The 21932-nt window shown below is 41.3% G+C and overlaps 1 protein-coding gene across 5 annotated transcripts in view; it reads right to left on the bottom strand.

The window, feature by feature from the left end:
- Positions 1-20152, bottom strand: part of LOC133542387 (A-kinase anchor protein 6-like) — a 151833-nt gene extending 131681 nt beyond the window's left edge. For 3 of the 5 annotated variants that reach the window (XM_061886443.1, XM_061886447.1, XM_061886446.1), the window contains exons 1-9: positions 19958-20152; positions 19721-19892; positions 3627-3736; positions 3422-3563; positions 2849-3355; positions 2492-2743; positions 2283-2414; positions 2084-2206; positions 1774-2022 (exon numbers count right to left, since the gene is read on the bottom strand). In XM_061886443.1, the coding sequence (XP_061742427.1) occupies positions 1774-2022; positions 2084-2206; positions 2283-2414; positions 2492-2743; positions 2849-3355; positions 3422-3563; positions 3627-3736; positions 19721-19892; positions 19958-20127 (1857 nt within the window). In that variant the 5' untranslated portion in view covers positions 20128-20152. Of the gene's footprint in view, positions 1-1773; positions 2023-2083; positions 2207-2282; positions 2415-2491; positions 2744-2848; positions 3356-3421; positions 3564-3626; positions 3737-5918; positions 5949-19720; positions 19893-19957 lie in introns of those variants that run through there. The other 2 variants (XM_061886445.1, XM_061886448.1) reach the window with 2 other exon arrangements.
- Positions 20153-21932: the final 1780 nt, after the last annotated feature.

The raw sequence follows: 21932 nt of genomic DNA, 5'->3' as shown, positions 1-21932 counted from the left end.
AACTGAACCAATCGTCCTGAATCAATGATTTCTTGTTGTCCGTGAGCGGAGCGTTTAGACCCAGGACCCCTTGTAGTCCGGGGCGGTCCGACCAGGACTCCGGTGGGTTCCCGGGCTAAGAAGTCCTGGTCTCCGGGTAAAGATCGGAGTGGTGGTCTAATTAAAGATGCGGCAAGAACGCGCGCAGACCCTCAGCGCTATTGACATTTTGCCATATTCAATATGGCAGATATGACTGATTAGTCCGCACTCTGGTCAATAATCCACCTGCCAATCAAAGGTGACCTTTCCAGGTGGGATGATGGATTAGTGGCCCGACAGAGACGTTCTAATCCATCACGTCCACCGGAAGACGGATTTGCCTCAGACTTGTCCTCTTTTGTCTCCGGCCTGGAGTGACCTGGTCTCTGGTCTTTCAGGCCACCCTACCTAGCGTCTGTCCGGGGGTCTGGACCAGGTCTCTGGTCTTTCAGGCCACCCTACCTAGAGTCTGTCCGGGGGTCTGGACCAGGCTACTCCAACTATTAGGGACCGAATGTCCCTTTGGGACAGAGGACTCTATTGTATTTCTAAGCTTCTATTATTATTATATATCAGACCCCCTCAACATGCTTCCAAACTCAGCAAACTGAACACACACATCAGGACTGGCAAGATTGCCATCTAATAAAAAATAAAAAATAAACTCAAAATTGTGCACTAGGAACAAAACACTGACAAAACTGCTCTTGGGAAGAAAACACAGACAAAACTGCTTGTAACTTCCGGTAGGAATGTGGTAGAGACATGAAACAAAAACCTCAATGTTGGTCTCACTCAGACCTACATTTCATACACTGACATCCTTCAGCAAAACCAACAGGAAGTTGGCAATTACCCCTTCAAAACAATTTTTTTGTAAAAACCTGTCACCTTTTTTCAAACATTATCTCCTCTGAGCGCGTTTGTTGTGTCGGCTTCAAACTCGCACAGGAGAGAGATTGAACCCTTCTGATTAAAAGTTGATGAAAGAGTTTTAATAACTGCTCCGGTTCTGCTTTTACGCGCCTTCAGAGAACTGATGCGCTGATGCTGCTGCACTGCTGCCGTCTCAAGATGGCCGCTTAAAAGCAGGAAGCACCAGCGTGACCACACAATGCAGAGAAGGTAGGTAAAGTGCAGGTAAAGATGTGTTGACTGGGTGAAAGAAGGAGGCACCAGCGTGACCACACAATGCAGAGAAGGTAGGTAAAGTGCAGGTAAAGATGTGTTGACTGGGTGAAAGAAGGAGGCACCAGTTTGACCCCAGGATGCAGGGAAGGTAGGTAAAGTGCAGGTAAAGATGTGTTGACTGGGTGAAAGAAGGAGGCACCAGAGTGACCCCGGGATGCAGGGAAGGTAGGTAAAGTGCAGGTAAAGATGTGTTGACTGGGTGAAAGAAGGAGGCACCAGAGTGACCCCGGGATGCAGGGAAGGTAGGTAAAGTGCAGGTAAAGATGTGTTGACTGGGTAAAAGAAGGAGGCACCAGCGTGACCCCGGGATGCAGGGAAGGTAGGTAAAGTGCAGGTAAAGATGTGTTGACTGGGTGAAAGAAGGAGGCCCCAGCGTGACCCCGGGATGCAGGTAAGGTAGGTAATGTGCAGGTAAAGATATGTTGAATGGGTAAAGGCAGGAAACACCAGCAAAAGTCGGTCCCGTCCATCGCTGCTTGCAGCTTTAATTCTAGGTGTTGTTTGTTTGGGTCACAAAAGTCCACAAATGCCTTGCGGAGGTTGGGACTAAGGTGTTCTTACCTCCATCTTCTTCCACACGTCCGAGTCTTGGTCCCGGTGAAGGTCCTCCAGCAGCCGTCGCACCAGAGACGCACCGCTGAGTCTGTCCGGCGGGGACAGGCAGCAGTCGGCAGACCTCCGGCCGTCCTCCCCCTCGGACTGCAGCTCGCTCATCGGGCCGGACTCGATGCTGGACTCGTCCAATGAAGGCGCGATGTCGCTGGAGGAGGCGGGGCTATAGCGGCCCGGGTGGCTGCGACCGTTTGGACGCTGTTTGGGCAGGAATTTGTCAAAACGGACATAAGGCTCGATTGAATCTGCCGTGACGTACGAGTAACAGAGAAGGAACATCATCCGCGCTCTCGGGAGAGTCCCAGTCCGTGTTGAGCTCCGTCAGATCCCAGTCGTCCACATCCTGCAAAGCCTCACGGGTAACTTCCTGGTCGGCGGACCTCTGCAACAAAGGCAGGGGGTTTAGTCCAGAAGACCATGTGGTCTGAAGGGTAGGACACCCTCCAAAGTCCACTCACCAGTGTGTGGGCCAGACTCTCCAGATTGACGACCAGCATGTCGCTCTTGTGGAGCTGAGCTGGAAGTGCCAAGAACTCCTCTGAGCCGAACCAGTGCTCTCGGTCCGAACTGGTTTCTGATGAAACCCCCTGCTAGGCAGACAGAATATCGGATTTGTCCACAGAAGAGACCAGAAGACAATCAACATATTTTCAGAACTAACACCGACTTTATGTTCTTTGGGCTTCACCATCCAGCCAGAAGATCTATGGTCAGAGTCCTCCCCACTTGCTTCCAAGTCTGAGGACAGGACCTGCTCCCTCATGGGGGATGGGGGCGAGGAGTCGGAGTCGACCTCGCTGTGTTCATTTGTCTCAGATGCAACTTCCTGTAAAGGTGGGGCAATGTCTCCTCCGAAAGAACTCCTCTGGTCCATCTGTGGTCTCATGTGACGTCTCTGAATGCTGGGACCGTCCCTGACCTGCAGGAAGGAACTCAATGAGCGACCATACTTCTTCAAGAATACAAGAACCAGACAGAAACTGATGGACTGCTTGCCACGACAAAAACTTGAAGATGGACAAACCTGCAGGTTCTCAGGGGACTGAGAACTGTCTTCTGGACCAACTGAGCCCAGGTCCAACCAGAACTTGGAGCGATCCGGAGGATCCATAAGATTTGGGGTGCTAAGACTATGACACTCGGTAACTGGACTAACAGTTCTCGCACCTGCTCTGGTCTTCTCAACCTGGTCTGAGACCGGATCGACTGTCTTTGGGATCGACGGCTCTGTGTTGTGGTTCTGACAGGACAGAGACAGCTTTGCGGCCTCGTTTAGTTCAGCTAAACAGTTTTGCAGGTCGTGTTTTGCTAGTTCGGATTCTTCAACCTTCTCTAAGTCTGCTTTCTGGTCCACATCCTGGACTTGATCTAGCTCCTGGCACGTGTCGCCGACCTCAGGCTCCTCCCCCGGGCTGTAGTCGCTCAGCTCAAAGGCAGTGATGCCGCAGTCCAGAGACAAGTAGTCCTGACTGCAGCGGATGGTCAGCTGACCGCAGTCGTCTACCTCGGTCAAGGTGTCCAGACGACGAGACTGCGGAGCAAGAGTCCAGTGAGTAGGAAGCTATAGAGGAAGCGAAGGAGGTCGGAGCTAAAGAACCTGATGCTGGTCTTGGCTGAACGCCTGCAGGATATCGGTCTGCCTGGTGAAGTTTCCGTTAGGGTCCTGCAGACCCTGCAGGAGTCTCTCCTTCAGAACCAGGACCGAGACTCTCAGCTGGTGCCACAGCAGCTGGACCGTCCTAAAAACACACACGGAGGCGTTGGAAAACTGCGTGCCGGTTCTGAAGAGTTCCGGTTCTGACCTGATGTCGACTATGATGTTGACGGAGTAGGACAGAAGCTTGAGGGAGAACTCGGTCTCCAGCAGAGCGTGGATCTGCTCCACATGGTCCGAGATGTCCTCGCAGATGTCCTGGAAAAGACAATCAGTTTTTTGCTCCAAAAAGCAGAACTCAGTGGACCTCGTGACGTTTCCGCATTTAGACACGACCGACGCAAAACATTTTCAAAATAAAGGCACAACAAAGCTGCTTTGACCAGGCTAGTGTCTTCTAAGTGGTTCTAGACCCACATGGGGGTTCCGGTCCTAAAGTGTGACCATGAATAGCAAGGAGCAGACGTGGATCGGCGACAGGAAGTAAAATTAGACGACCTTTAGCAAAAGTGGGTCTCTTGGTTCCGAGCCCAGACATGAAGCTGGTCTGAGGTCAGCCAATCAACACTCCTCTCATTCCAGACCGGACCGGCGCCGAAACTGGAATGTGGGTCGCAGACCTCATGACCCACTGGTGGCTCCTTCAAAATAAAGCTAATGCCAACATGCTAACAAGGTAACATGCCAACAAGCTAACATGCTAACAAGCTATTCATCCATCCATTTCTACCGCTTATTCCCTTTTGGGGTCGCGGAGGGCGCTGGCGCCTATCTCAGCAACAATCGGGCGGAAGGCGGAGTACACCCTGGACAAGTTGCTACCTCATCGCAGACTAACAAGCTAACATGCTAACAAGCCAATATGCTAACAAACCAATATTGGAACATGCTAACAAACTAACATGCTAACAAGTTAACATGCTAACATGTTAACAAGCTAACATGCAAATGAGCTAACATGCTAACATGCTTCAAGCAAATATGCCAACATGCTAACAAGCTAACATGGTAACATGCTAACAGGCTAACAAGTTAACATGCTAACAAGCAAAAATACTAACAAGCTAACATGGTAACATGCTAACAAGCTGTGTTAATGTGTGAATTTTCTGTGAACGTTAACAAGCTAACATACTAACAAGCAAACATTGTGACAAGCTAACATGCTAACAAGCCAATATGCTAACAAGCTAACATGCTAACAAGCCAATATGCTAACATGTTAACAAGCTAACAAGCCATTATGGTAACATGCTAACAAGGTAACATGCTAACAAGTTAACATGCTAACATATTAACAAGCTAACATCCAAATGAGCTAACATGCTAACATGCTTCAAGCAAATATGCCAACATGCTAACAAGCTAACATGGTAACATGCTAACAGGCTAACAAGTTAACATGCTAACAAGCAAACATACTAACAAGCTAACATGGTAACATGCTAACAAGCTGTGTTAATGTGTGAATTTTCTGTGAACGTTAACAAGCTAACATGCTAACAAACAAACATTGTGACAAGCTAACATGCTAACAAGCCAATATGCTAACAAGCTAACATGCTAACAAGCCAATATGCTAACATGCTAACAAGCTAACAAGCCAATATGGTAACATGCTAACAAGTTAACATGCTAACATATTAACAAGCTAACATGCAAACGAGCTAACATGCTATCATGCTTCAAGCAAATATGCCAACATGCTAACATGCTAACAAGCTAACATGGTAACATGCTAACAAGCTAACGCGCTAACAAGCAAACATACTAACATGGTAACATGCTAACAAGCAATGTTAAGGTGTGAATTTTCTGTGAACGTTAACAAGCTAACATGCTAACAAACAAACATTGTAACAAGCTAACATGCTAACAAGCTGTGTTAATGTGTGAATTTTCTGTGAACGTTAACATGCTAACAAGCAATATGCTAACATGCTAACAAGCTAACAAGTCAACAAGCCAAAATGCTAACAAGCTAATGTGCTGACAAGCCAATGTGCTAACAAGCTAACATACTAACATATCAACATGCTAACAAGCTAACAGGACAGGAAGTAAAATTAGATGACCTTCAGCAAAAGTGGGTCTCTTGGTTCTGAGCCCAGACATGAAGCCGGTCTGAGTTCAGCCAATCAACACTCCTCTCATTCCAGACCTGGACCGGCACTTAGACTGGAATGTGGGTCGCAGACCACATGACCCGCTGGTGTGAGGCTCCTTCAAAATAAAGTTAGCGCTCAGTAAAACCAGGGCCAGCTGTCTCCGTCAGGACCAGAACTGACAACCAGGGTGAGGTTCCGACCCTTTCCCGCCGCAAAATATGTTTTATTTTGAAAGTCCAGTCCCACCAAAAAATGTTTTATTTTGAAAGTCCAGTCCCACCATTTAGGTTCCTGGTCTGGAACTCACAAGACCAGAGGACCGCCTCACTAACCTTCTTGTGGGACATCAAAGAGCGCCCGGGGGGAGGGGGCGTGTCCTGTTTGACATTTTTACACACACACACACACACACACACACACGAAAGGCCCGGGATCTAACGGCGGACGTGGACGTCAGGTCCAATCCCGCCCGGCCCCCATCACCACCGACATGAAAGCCATCAGAGCTCAAAGGAGGTGTGGCTTATTCAACTATTGTCTCCAATAACCATCAAACTCCGCCCCTTTCACCTTGCCTGTCAAACACACACACACACACTCACACAAATGTACACACACTCATTTAAACACACACTCATTTAACACACTTAAACACACACACTCACACACTCATTTAAACACACATTCACACACGCTTGCTTACACACACACACTCATTTAACACAAACACACACTCATTTAACACAAACACACACACACGCACACACACACATTTAACAAACTTAAACACACATACACACACTCATTTAACACACTTAAACACACACGCACACACACACATATGCTCACTCATTTAAACACACACAAACTCATTTAACACACTTAAACACACACGTGTACACACACACACACAGACACACACATATGCTCACTCATTTAAACACACACAAACTCATTTAACACACTTAAACACACACTTGTACACACACACACACACACACACATATGCTCACTCATTTAAACACACACAAACTCATTTAACACACTTAAACACACACTCATTTAACACACACACTAATTTACACACACACCTACACACACACACATTTAAACAGACACTCATTTACATGTTGTGTGAATGCCGTGTTAATGTGTGAGTAGATGTGTGAATGTTGTGTAGATGTGTGAATGTTGTGTAGATGTGTGAATGTTGTGTGAAAGTTGTGTTAATGTTGTGTGAGTAATTGTATGAATGTTGTGTGAATGTTGAGTGAATACTGTGTGAATGTCGTGTAGATGTGTGAATGTTGTGTGGATGTTGCTATTGTTGCGTGAATGTTGTGTGAGTAATTGTGTGGATTTTGTGTAGATGTGTGAATGTTGTGTAGATGTGTGAATTTTGTGTCAATGTTGTGTGAGTAATTGTGTGGATTTTGTGTAGATGTGTGAATGTTGTGTAGATGTGTGAATTTTGTGTCAATGTTGTGTGAGTAATTGTGCGAATGTTGTGTAGATGCTGTAGGAATGTTGTGTGGATGTTGTGAGGATGTGTGAATGTTGAGTGAATACTGTGTGAATGTTGTCTAGATGTGTGAATGTCGTGTAGATGTGTGAAGGTTGTGTGGATGTTGCTATTGTTGCGTGAATGTTGTGTGAGTAATTGTGTGGATTTTGTGTAGATGTGTGAATGTTGTGTAGATGTGTGAACTTTGTGTCAATGTTGTGTGAGTAATTGTGCGAATGTTGTGTAGATGCTGTAGGAATGTTGTGAGGATGTGTGAATGTTGAGTGAATACTGTGTGAATGTTGTCTAGATGTGTGAATGTTGTGTGGATGTTGCTATTGTTGCGTGAATGTTGTGTGAGTAATTGTGTAGATTTTGTGTAGATGTGTGAATGTTGTGTAGATGTGTGAATTTTGTGTCAATGTTGTGTGAGTAATTGTGCGAATGTTGTGTAGATGCTGTAGGAATGTTGTGAGGATGTTGTGAGAATGTGTGAATGTTGAGTGAATACTGTGTGAATGTTGTCTAGATGTGTGAATGTTGTCTAGATGTGTGAATGTTGTCTAGATGTGTGAATGTTGAGTGAATGTTGTATGGATGTTGTGTGAATGTTGCGTGAGTGTTGTGTTGGTGTGTGAGTAATTGTGTGAATGTTGTGTAGATGAATGTTGTGTTAATGTTGTGTAGATGGGTGGATGTTGTTCGAATGTTGTGTGAGTAATTGTGTGAAAGTTACGTAGAAGTGTGATTGTCGTGTGAATATTGTGTGAATGTTGTGTTGATGTGTGAATGTTGTGTTAATGTTGTGTGAGTAATTGTGCGAATGTTGTGTAGATGCTGTAGGAATGTTGTGTGGATGTTGTGAGGATGTGTGAATGTTGAGTGAATACTGTGTGAATGTTGTCTAGATGTGTGAATGTTGTGTAGATGTGTGAATGTTGTGTAGATGTGTGAATGTTGTATGGATGTTGTGTGAATGTTGTGTGAGTGTTGTGTTGGTGTGTGAGTAATAGTATGAATGTTGTGTAGATGAATGTTGTGTTAATGTTGTGTAGATGGGTGGATGTTGTTCGAATGTTGTGTGAGTAATTGTGTGAAAGTTATGTAGAAGTGTGATTGTTGTGTGAATATTGTGCGAATGTTGTGTTGATGTGTGAATGTTGTGTTAATGTTGTGTGAGTAATTGTGTGAATGTTGTGTACATGCTGTGTGAATGTTGGGTGAATGTTTTGTGCATGTTGTGTGAATAATGAGTTAATGTTGTGTGAGCAATTGTGTGAATGTTGTGTGAATATTGTGTGAATGTTGTGTGAGTAATTCCGTGAATGTTGAGTACATGTCGTGTAAATGTTGAGTGAATGTTTAATGTGTGCATGTTGTGTGAATATTGTGTTAATGTTGTGGTAATGTTGTGTTAATGATGTGTGAATGTTGTGTTAATTTTGAGTGCATGTTGTGTGTATTTTGTATGACTGTTGTGTGCATGTTGTGTTAATGTGTTCATTTTGTGTGTGTGTTGTGTGATCCGTGATGGTTCTGAAATGAAAGTGGATCTGGGATCCAGGTTGTCCAAAGTTGTGTTGTTGTGTTTGCTGGTTGCCATGGTGACGGAGCAGCCCACTGTTGTTGTTTACCAAGAGAAGCAACACAACAAGTGCACCTCAACGCGTTGTTAGTCCGAAGGACAACGTTACCACGGCAACCGTGTCCTCCAAGACATGTGGAGGGTCACATGATCGCGTGAAAAGTTGTGTAACCGCTCGACAACAGCGACGCACAAAGGGTCAAAGTCACTTACCTCGATATTATTTTGGAAACGCAAAGAAAGAAGACCAAGTCAACGCTCCTGCATCCCCACGCCCGCTACTTTGTGTGTGTGTGTGTGTGTGTGTGTGTGTGTGTGTGTGTGTGTGTGTGTGTGCGTGGCCTTTCATGGGGTGTGTGGGAGGTTGGGGGGACAACAGTTGCAAAGGTTATTTTTAGCTCAACCTCACCCACTCCTACACACACACACACACACACACACACACACACACACACACACACACACACACACACACACACACACACACACTGTTGGTGACAGCTGTGAGGAATGAAGGATGTAAAAAAGTTGAGTCTCGCACGTCTCCTTGCTCTCTACTTCCCAGCATTCCACAGCGATGACATCACCAGCATTCCACAGGGATGACATCACCGTGTGACCTTTCATGCTTCAACAACACCCTGCACTACTCAAAGCATGCCTTGCCTACAAGCTAACATGCTAACAAGCTAACACACTAACAAGCAAACACGCTACCATGCTACCAAATAACAAGTTAATATGCCAACATGCTAACACGCTAACATGCTAACAAGCTAACACGCTCACATGCCAACACGTTAACAAGCTAGCATGCTAACAAGCTAACATAATAATAAGCCAATATGCTAACAAGCTAGCATGCTAACAAGCTAACATAATAATAAGCCAATATGCTAACATGCTACTAAGCTAACAAGCTAACATGCTAACAAGTTAACTACCATGCTAACAAGCTAACAAGCGAACATGCTAGCATGCTAACAAGTTAACACATTGACAAGCTAACATTTTAACAACATGCTAACCAGCTAACATGCAAACAAGCCAATATGCTAACATGCTAATAAGTTAACATGTTAACAAGCTGACATGTTAACAAGCTAACAAGCTAACATTTTAACAAGCTAACATGCTAACCAGCTAACAGGCAAACAAGCCAATATGCTAACATGCTAATAAGTTAACATGTTAACAAGCTGACATGTTAACAAGCTAACATGCTAACAAGCTAACACGCTCACATGCCAACACGTTAACAAGCTAGCATGCTAACAAGCTAACATACTAACAAGCCAATATGCTAGCATGCTAACAAGTTACCATGCTAGCATGTTAATAAGCTAACAAGCTAACAAGTTAACTACCATGCTAACAAGCTAACATTCTAACAAGCGAACATGCTAGCATGCTAACAAGTTAACACGTTAACAAGCTAACATTTTAACAAGCTAACATGCTAACCAGCTAACATGCAAACAAGCCAATATGCTAACATGCTAATAAGTTAACAAGCTGACATGTTAACAGGCTAACATGTTAACAAGCCAATATGCTAACATGCTAATAAGTTAACATGTTAACAAGCTGAGATGTTAACATGCTAACAAGCGAACATGCTAGCATGCTAACAAGTTAACATGTTGACAAGCTAACATTTTAACAAGCTAACATGCTAACCAGCTAACATGCAAACAAGCCAATGTGCTAACAAGTTAACATGCTGACATGTTAACAGGCTAACATGCTAACAAGCCAATATGCTAACATGCTAATAAGTTAACATGTTAACAAGCTAACGTGTGCATGTTAATGTTGTATGCATGTTGTGTTAAAGTTGTGTGAATGTTGTGTTAATGTTGTGTTGTGTGATTTTTGTGTGATTAATGTGTAGATGTTGTGTGAATGTTGTATATCGTTGTGTTAATGTTGTATGCATTGAATGCATGAATTTTACGTGGACGTTGTGATTGTAGCGTGATTATCTTGTGCATGTTTTGTGTATGCTGTGTGAATGTTATGTGAGTGTCGTGTTAATCCTGTATGCATGTTGTGGTAATGTTGTGTGAATGTCGGCTAATGTTGTGAGATTTTTGTGTAAATAATGTGTAGATGTTGTGTGAATGTAGTGTGAATGTCGTGTAAATGTTGTATACTTGTTGTGTTAATGTTGTGGGAATTTTGTGTTGATGTATGCATGTGTGGATATTTTAATATTGTGTGATTGTTGTGTTAAAGGCCTACTGAAATGAGGTTTTCTTATTTAAACGGGGATAGCAGCTCCATTCTATGTGTCATACTTCATCATTTCGCCATATTTTTGCTGAAAGGATTTAGTAGAGAACATCCATGATAAAGTTGGCAACTTTCGCTGCTAAGAGAAAAGCCCTGCCTGTACCGGAAGTCACAGACGATGACGTCACATGTTGATGACGTCACATGTTGATGGATCCTCACATATTCACATTGATTTTAATGGGAGACTCCAACTAAAACAGTTATTCGGACCGAGAAAACGGACAATTTCCTTATTGATTTGAGCGAGGATGAAAGATTCGTGTTTGAGGATATTGATAGTGACAGACTAGAAAAAAAATAATAAAAAAAGTTAAAAAAAAACAAAAAACGTGATAGCATTGGGACGGATTCTGATGTTTTTAGACACATTTACTAGGATCATTCTGGGAAATCCCTTATCTTTCTATTGTGTTGCTAGTGTTTTAGTGAGTTTAACAGTACCTGATAGTCGGAGGTGTGTGTTGACGCTCAGTGTCTCAGGGGAGTCGACGGCAGCTTTATGGACGACACAAGCTCAGCTGATATCCGGCAAGTGGCGACTTTTTACCACAATTTTCTCACCGAAACCTGCTGGTTGACATGTAGTTGGGATCCATGTCCGCTGTGATCCATAGTAAAGTTTCAGCTCTGGGAATTTTAAACAAGGAATCACCGTGTTTGTGTGGCTAAAGGCTAAAGCTTCCCACCTACATCTTTCTTCTTTGACGTCTCCAATATTAATTGAACAAATTGCAAAGGATTCAGCAACACAGATGTCCAAAATACTGTGTAATTATGCTGTTAAAGCAGACCACTTTTAGCTGTGTGTGTGTGCAGCGCTCATATTTATAACAGCCTGTGACGTCACGTTTTCAAGAAGAAACTCCCGGGAAATTTAAAATTGCAATTTGTTAAACTAAAGCGGCCGTATTGTCATGTGTTGCAATGTTAATATTTCATCATTGATATATAAACTATCAGACTGCGTGGTGGCTAGTAGTGGCTTTCAGTAGGACTTTAATGTGTGTGGATGTTGTGTTAATGTTGTGTTAATGTTGTGTTAATGTTGTGTTAATGTTGTGTGCATGTTGTGTTAATGTTGTGTTAATGTTGTGTTAATGTTGTGTGGATGTTGTGTTAATGTTGTGTTAATGTTGTGTTAATGTTGTGTTAATGTTGTGTGCATGTTGTGTTAATGTTGTGTTAATGTTGTGTTAATGTTGTGTTAATGTTGTGTGGATGTTGTGTTAATGTTGTGTTAATGTTGTGTTAATGTTGTGTGGATGTTGTGTTAATGTTGTGTTAATGTGTTAATGTTGTGTTAATGTTGTGTTAATGTTGTGTTAATGTTGCGTTAATGTTGTGTGCATGTTGTGTGGATGTTGTGTTAATGTTGTGTTAATGTTGTGTTAATGTGTTAATGTTGTGTTAATGTTGTGTTAATGTTGTGTTAATGTTGTGTTAATGTTGTGTTAATGTGTTAATGTTGTGTTAATGTTGTGTTAATGTGTGCATGTTGTGTGGATGTTGTGTTAATGTTGTGTTAATGTTGTGTGCATGTTGTGTGCATGTTGTGTTAATGTTGTGTTAATGTTGTGTTAATGTTGTGTGCATGTTGTGTTAATGTTGTGTTAATGTTGTGTTAATGTTGTGTGGATGTTGTGTTAATGTTGTGTTAATGTTGTGTTAATGTTGTGTTAATGTTGTGTGCATGTTGTGTTAATGTTGTGTTAATGTTGTGTTAATGTTGTGTTAATGTTGTGTGGATGTTGTGTTAATGTTGTGTTAATGTTGTGTTAATGTTGTGTGGATGTTGTGTTAATGTTGTGTTAATGTGTTAATGTTGTGTTAATGTTGTGTTAATGTTGTGTTAATGTTGCGTTAATGTTGTGTGCATGTTGTGTGGATGTTGTGTTAATGTTGTGTTAATGTTGTGTTAATGTGTTAATGTTGTGTTAATGTTGTGTTAATGTTGTGTTAATGTTGTGTTAATGTGTTAATGTTGTGTTAATGTTGTGTTAATGTGTGCATGTTGTGTGGATGTTGTGTTAATGTTGTGTTAATGTTGTGTGCATGTTGTGTGCATGTTGTGTTAATGTTGTGTTAATGTTGTGTTAATGTTGTGTTAATGTTGTGTGAATGTTGTTTGCATGTTGTGTTAATGTTGTGTTAATGTTGTGTTAATGTTGTGTTAATGTGTGCATGTTGTGTTAATGTTGTGTTAATGTTGTGTTAATGTTGTGTTAATGTGTGCATGTTGTGTTAATGTTGTGTTAATGTTGTGTTAATGTGTGCATGTTGTGTTAATGTTGTGTTAATGTTGTGTTAATGTTGTGTTAATGTTGTGTTAATGTGTGCATGTTGTGTTAATGTGTGCATGTTGTGTTAATGTTGTGTTAATGTGTGCATGTTGTGTTAATGTTGTGTTAATGTTGTGTTAATGTTGTGTGCATGTTGTGTTAATGTTGTGTTAATGTTGTGTTAATGTGTGCATGTTGTGTTAATGTTGTGTTAATGTTGTGTTAATGTTGTGTTAATGTTGTGTTAATGTTGTGTGCATGTTGTGTTAATGTTGTGTTAATGTTGTGTGCATGGTGGATCAGTTCCTTGTGATCCAAGAAGGTTCTGGAATGAAAGTGGATGTCAATCAGGATCCAGGACGTCCAAAGACTTTGTTGTCATGTCTGCTTTCTTCAATCAGATGATGTACTCACTTTGTCCACAAGATGGCGCCACAGTCGGACTGATACATACATACTGACTGATAGTGATTGATAGATAGTGATTGATAGATAGTGATTGATAGATAGTGATTGATAGATAGTGATTGATAGATAGTGATTGATAGATAGTGATTGATAGATAGTGATTGATAGATAGTGATTGATAGATAGTGATTGATAGATAGTGATTGATAGATAGTGATTGATAGATAGTGATTGATAGATAGTGATTGATAGATAGTAGGTAGTCTACACCCCTGCTACATTAATGTAAAAAGGGGTTTGGATCATTGGGACCACGTTAGAGAACATTGACGTGACAAACTTGGACTTGTTGTCCCCGGAGAGAAGCCAGCAGATGGCAGACAAGAGGGTTCACTCCATGACTCCATGACTCCATGACTCCATGACTCCATGACCCCATGACTCCATGACTCCATGACTCCATGACTCCATGACTCCATGACTCCATGACTCCATGACTCCATGACTCCATGACTCCATGACCCCATGACTCCATGACTCCATGACTCCATGACTCCATGACTCCATAACTCCATGACCCCATGACCCCATGACCCCATGACTCCATGACTCCATGACTCCATGACTCCATGACTCCATGACTCCATGACTCCATGACTCCATGACCCCATAACTCCATGACCCCATGACCCCATGACCCCATGACTCCATGACTCCATGACCCCATGACCCCATGACCCCATGACCCCATGACTCCATGACCCCATGACTCCATGACCCCATGACCCCATGACCCCATGACTCCATGACTCCATGACTCCATGACTCCATGACCCCATGACCCCATGACTCCATGACTCCATGACTCCATGACCCCATGACCCCATGACTCCATGACCCCATGACCCCATGACCCCATGACCCCATGACCCCATGACTCCATGACCCCATGACCCCATGACCCCATGACTCCATGACTCCATGACACCATGACTCCATGACCCCATGACCCCATGACCCCATGACTCCATGACTCCATGACTCCATGACTCCATGACTCCATGACTCCATGACTCCATGACCCCATGACCCCATGACCCCATGACCCCATGACCCCATGACTCCATGACCCCATGACCCCATGACCCCATGACTCCATGACTCCATGACACCATGACTCCATGACCCCATGACCCCATGACCCCATGACTCCATGACTCCATGACTCCATGACTCCATGACTCCATGACTCCATGACTCCATGACTCCATGACTCCATGACTCCATGACTCCATGACTCCATAACTTCATGACTCCATGACTCCATGACTCCATGACTCCATGACTCCATGACTCCATGACCCCATGACCCCATGACCCCATGACCCCATGACCCCATGACTCCATGACTCCATGACCCCATGACTCCATGACTCCATTGAACTTCACTCCATTGAACTTGAACTTGAACTCCATAAGTCACCAGACTTTCTTTCACCTGACTGCCAGGAAATGTCCCACATGAGATAAAGAAGGAGGGACCACGCCTTGGTCTGGATTCAGGACTTTCTTACGAGCCGGAAGGCCGGCCTGAGGTCTGCTGAAATGTCTGAGTCTTGTTCTCGGAGGAAGGAAAAGTGGCAAACAGTTCCGTTTTTTTGTTCTCGTTAATAAAAGACTTTGTTTCGGTTTTTATTGTAGAGCTCGAACTTTGGGACAGTGTCGTTACATCCATGGGATCTTACTGACACCCAGTGGTCAGGGAGCGGTACTACAAGTATTATATTATTACCGATGGGAAGTAGTAAATATGACATTATTACTGATAGGAAGTAGTAAATATGACATTATTACTGACAGAAAGTAGTAAATATAACATTATTACTGATAGGAAGTAGTAAATATGACATTATTCTTGACAGGAAGTAGTAAATATGACATTATTACTGATAGGAAGTAGTAAATATGACATTATTACTGACAGAAAGTAGTAAATATAACATTATTACTGATAGGAAGTAGTAAATATGACATTATTCTTGACAGGAAGTAGTAAATATGACATTATTACTGATAGGAAGTAGTAAATATGACATTATTCTTGACAGTAAGTAGTAAATATTACATTACTACTGATAGGAAGTAGTAAATATTACATTACTACTGATAGGAAGTAGTAAATATGACATTATTACTGGTAGGAAGTAGTAAATATGACATTATTACTGATAGGAAGTAGTAAATAGGACATTACTACTGATAAGAAGTAGTAAATATGACATTATTACTGATAGGAAGTAGTAAATATGACATTATTCCTGACAGGAAGTAGTAAATATGACATTATTACTGATAGGAAGTAGTAAATATGACATTATTCTTGACAGGAAGTAGTAAATATGACATTATTACTGACAGGAAGTAGTAAATATGACATTATTACTGACAGGAAGTAGTAAATATGACATTATTACTGATAGGAAGTAGTAAATATGACATTATTCTTGACAGGAAGTAGTAAATATGACATTATTACTGATAGGAAGTAGTAAATATTACATTATTACTGATAGGAAGTAGTAAATATGACATTATTACTGTTAGGAAGTAGTAAATATTACATTATTACTGACAGGAAGTAGTAAATATGACATTATTACTGTTAGGAAGTAGTAAATATGACATTATTACTGATAGGAAGTAGTAAATATTACATTATTACTGATAGGAAGTAGTAAATATGACATTATTACTGACAGGAAGTAGTAAATGTGACATTATTACTGATAGGAAGTAGTAAATATGACATTATTACTGATAGGAAGTAGTAAATATGACATTATTACTGATAGGAAGTAGTAAATAGGACATTACTACTGATAAGAAGTAGTAAATATTACATTACTACTGATAGGAAGTAGTAAATATTACATTACTACTGATAGGAAGTAGTAAATATGACATTATTACTGATAGGAAGTAGTAAATATGACATTATTACTGATAGGAAGTAGTAAATAGGACATTACTACTGATAATAAGTAGTAAATATTACATTATTACTGATAGGAAGTAGTAAATATGACATTATTCCTGACAGGAAGTAGTAAATATGACATTATTACTGATAGGAAGTAGTAAATATGACATTATTCTTGACAGGAAGTAGTAAATATGACATTATTACTGACAGGAAGTAGTAAATATGACATTATTACTGACAGGAAGTAGTAAATATGACATTATTCTTGACAGGAAGTAGTAAATATGACATTATTACTGATAGGAAGTAGTAAATATTACATTATTACTGATAGGAAGTAGTAAATATGACATTATTACTGTTAGGAAGTAGTAAATATTACATTATTACTGACAGGAAGTAGTAAATATGACATTATTACTGTTAGGAAGTAGTAAATATGACATTATTACTGATAGGAAGTAGTAAATATTACATTATTACTGATAGGAAGTAGTAAATATGACATTATTACTGACAGGAAGTAGTAAATGTGACATTATTACTGATAGGAAGTAGTAAATATGACATTATTACTGATAGGAAGTAGTAAATATGACATTATTACTGATAGGAAGTAGTAAATAGGACATTACTACTGATAAGAAGTAGTAAATATTACATTACTACTGATAGGAAGTAGTAAATATTACATTACTACTGATAGGAAGTAGTAAATATGACATTATTACTGATAGGAAGTAGTAAATATGACATTATTACTGATAGGAAGTAGTAAATAGGACATTACTACTGATAAGAAGTAGTAAATATTACATTATTACTGATAGGAAGTAGTAAATATGACATTATTCCTGACAGGAAGTAGTAAATATGACATTATTACTGATAGGAAGTAGTAAATATGACATTATTCTTGACAGGAAGTAGTAAATATGACATTATTACTGACAGGAAGTAGTAAATATGACATTATTACTGACAGGAAGTAGTAAATATGACATTATTACTGATAGGAAGTAGTAAATATGACATTATTCTTGACAGGAAGTAGTAAATATGACATCATTACTGATAGGAAGTAGTAAATATTACATTATTACTGATAGGAAGTAGTAAATATGACATTATTACTGTTAGGAAGTAGTAAATATTACATTATTACTGACAGGAAGTAGTAAATATGACATTATTACTGTTAGGAAGTAGTAAATATGACATTATTACTGATAGGAAGTAGTAAATATGACATTATTACTGACAGGAAGTAGTAAATGTGACATTATTACTGATAGGAAGTAGTAAATATGACATTATTACTGATAGGAAGTAGTAAATATGACATTATTCTTGACAGGAAGTAGTAAATATGACATTATTACTGACAGAAAGTAGTAAATATAACATTACTACTGATAGGAAGTAGTAAATATGACATTATTACTGATAGGAAGTAGTAAATATGACATTATTACTGATAGGAAGTAGTAAATAGGACATTACTACTGATAAGAAGTAGTAAATATTACATTATTACTGATAGGAAGTAGTAAATATGACATTATTCTTGACAGTAAGTAGTAAATATTACATTACTACTGATAGGAAGTAGTAAATATTACATTACTACTGATAGGAAGTAGTAAATATGACATTATTACTGATAGGAAGTAGTAAATATGACATTATTACTGATAGGAAGTAGTAAATAGGACATTACTACTGATAAGAAGTAGTAAATATTACATTATTACTGATAGGAAGTAGTAAATATGACATTATTCCTGACAGGAAGTAGTAAATATGACATTATTACTGATAGGAAGTAGTAAATATGACATTATTCTTGACAGGAAGTAGTAAATATGACATTATTACTGACAGGAAGTAGTAAATATGACATTATTACTGACAGGAAGTAGTAAATATGACATTATTACTGATAGGAAGCAGTAAATATGACATTATTCTTGACAGGAAGTAGTAAATATGACATTATTACTGATAGGAAGTAGTAAATATTACATTATTACTGATAGGAAGTAGTAAATATGACATTATTACTGTTAGGAAGTAGTAAATATTACATTATTACTGACAGGAAGTAGTAAATATGACATTATTACTGTTAGGAAGTAGTAAATATGACATTATTACTGATAGGAAGTAGTAAATATTACATTATTACTGATAGGAAGTAGTAAATATGACATTATTACTGACAGGAAGTAGTAAATGTGACATTATTACTGATAGGAAGTAGTAATTATGACATTATTACTGACAGGAAGTAGTAAATATGACATTATTCTTGACAGGAAGTATTAAATATGACATTATTACTGCTAGAAAGTAGTAAATATGACATCATTCTTGACAGGAAGTAGTAAATATTAAATTATTACTTATAGGAAGTAGTAAATATAACATAATTCTGACAGGTTGTAGTAGATAACATATTATTCCTGATGGGGAGTAGTACAACAATAATAGAATTATATTACAAAATAATTGGACTTGATATCAACAAATAGTCAGAGAACATTTCATTATGATGCAAACTACTCTGGTTTCATTGAATCCCCGGGAGGGACAAGCAGTAGAAAATGGATTGATGGATTAAAAATAAATATCATTAGTTCTAATATTGACCTGTTGGCCCTGCGATGAGGTGGCGACTTGTCCAGGGTGTACCCCGCCTTCCGCCCGATTGTAGCTGAGATAGGCGCCAGCGCCCCCCGCGACCCCGAAAGGGAATAAGCGGTAAAAAATGGATGGATGGATGGATAAAAAGGAAACAATTCCTGGTTGTAATTCTACATAATGACCAGCAGGTGGCGGGAAAGCCCTGCTGATGCGTGGCTGCGCTTCTGTCTTTTGGCCAGCAGATGGCGACATAAGTTTATTTACATTGTCAACCAAAAGTAGTGACTTCTCTCACCACCAGGTGACGCCACACACACACACACACGCACGCACGCACGCACGCACGCACGCACGCACACACACACACACACACACACACACGCACGCACGCACACACACACACACACACACACACACGGAGACATGTTTACCTTAAGCTGCAGAAGGTGAGCGTCCACGTGTCTGTTGGCGCCATCTTGTCCCACGGAGTGCGAGAGCTGCGTCACCCGGCCGGCGGTGGCCCGCAACCATGTCTGGATGTCAGGCAGGTGAAGGAGAACCTTCCAGTCGGCGCCCGAGTGGAGGGGCGGCGGCTTGTTGGACCTGCACAGGTAATCACACCAATGAGATGTGGCCTCCTTGGCTCACGGACGGCGGCCGGAGCTCACCTGTGGGCGGAGCCTGTCGCGGCCCACTCGCCGGGGACCCCGCCCGGGAAGGAGGACCCGCCCTCCAGGTGGACTGTGGGGGCGTGGCTGTCCAGGGTGGGCGTGGTAGATGTCAACATGGGGGAGGGCGGCTGGGGGGGGGCCACAGGTGAGAGGGTCAAGACGCTCATGGTGATTGGCTGGCGTTTATGGGCGGAGTCTGGAGGGAGACAAAGATCCTTAAATGGAGAACACAAACTACAACTTGGCTTTGATTCAGCAGCTCTTCCTCAACCCTCGACAGGCCTTCTTCTGCCACCTTCCACTAGATCCACACCTTCCACATGTTCCACACGCTCCAAATGTTCCACAAGATCCACACCTTCCACACTGTCCACATGTTCCACACAGTCCAAATGTTCCACAAGATCCACACCTTCCACACTGTCCACATGTTCCACACGCTCCAAATGTTCCACAAGATCCACACCTTCCACACTGTCCACATGTTCCACACCTTCCACACTGTCCACATGTTCCACAAGATCCACACCTTCCACATGTTCCACACGCTCCAAATGTTCCACAAGATCCACACCTTCCACACTGTCCACATGTTCCACATGTTCCACAAGATCCACACCTTCCACACTGTCCACATGTTCCACACGCTCCAAATGTTCCACAAGATCCACACCTTCCACACTGTCCACATGTTCCACACCTTCCACACTGTCCACATGTTCCACAAGATCCACACCTTCCACATGTTCCACACGCTCCAAATGTTCCACAGATCCACACCTTCCACACTGTCCACATGTTCCACATGTTCCACAAGATCCACACCTTCCACACAGTCCACATGTTCCACATGTTCCACACGCTCCAAATGTTCCACAACATCCACAACTTCCACACAATTTACACGATCCACATGTTCCACACATCCACATGTTCCACATGTTCCAAATGTTCCAAACTATCCACACAATTTACACAGCCCACACGGTGCACATGTTCCAAACTTTTCACACCATTTACTTTTTCCACACAGTCCAAATGTTCCACATGTTCCACACAACTTACACAGTCCACAAGTTTCACATGTTCCAAACTTTTCACACGTTCCACACGATTTACACGTTCACTGTCCAAATATTCCACATGTTCCACACAATTTACACGGCCCACATGATTCACACGTTCCAGACTTTTCACACGTTCCACACAGTCCAAATGTTCCACACGATCCACATGTTCCACACAACGCACATGTTCCACATGTTCCACACGAGCCACACAATTTACACGGCCCACATGATTCACACGTTCCACACAATCCAAATATTAAACACGATGTACATGTTACACACAGTCCAAATGTTCCACATGTTCCACACGATCCACATGTTCCACACGTTCCACACAATTTACACAGCCCACATGATTCAGATGCTCCAAACTTTTCACACGTTCCACACGATTTTACACGTTCCACTTAGTCCAAATGTTCCACACGATCCACATGTTCCACACAATTTACATGTTCCACACGATCCACACGTTTCACACGATTTACACGGCCCAAACGATTTACATGTTCCACACAGTCCAAATGTTCCACACGATCCACACGTTCCACACAATTTACACAGCCCACACGATTCACATGCTCCAAACTTTTCACACGTTCCACATTTTACACGTTCCACTTAGTCCAAATGTTCCACATGTTCCACACGATCCACATGTTCTACACAATCCACAACGTTCCACACGGCCCACAGGATTCACACGTTCCACACTTTTCACACGTTCCACACCATTTACACGTTCCACACAGTCCAAATGTTCCACACGATTAACATGTTCCACACAGTCCACACGTTCCACACAATTTACACAGCCCACACGATTCACATGCTCCAAACTTTTCACACGTTACACACTTTTCACACGTTCCACACCATTTACACGTTCCACACAGTCCAAT

The sequence above is a fragment of the Nerophis ophidion genome, linkage group LG24 (genome assembly GCF_033978795.1).
Source record: "Nerophis ophidion isolate RoL-2023_Sa linkage group LG24, RoL_Noph_v1.0, whole genome shotgun sequence".
Classification (NCBI taxonomy): Eukaryota; Metazoa; Chordata; class Actinopteri; order Syngnathiformes; family Syngnathidae; genus Nerophis; species Nerophis ophidion.
This window is presented reverse-complemented; position numbering and strand designations above follow the sequence as displayed.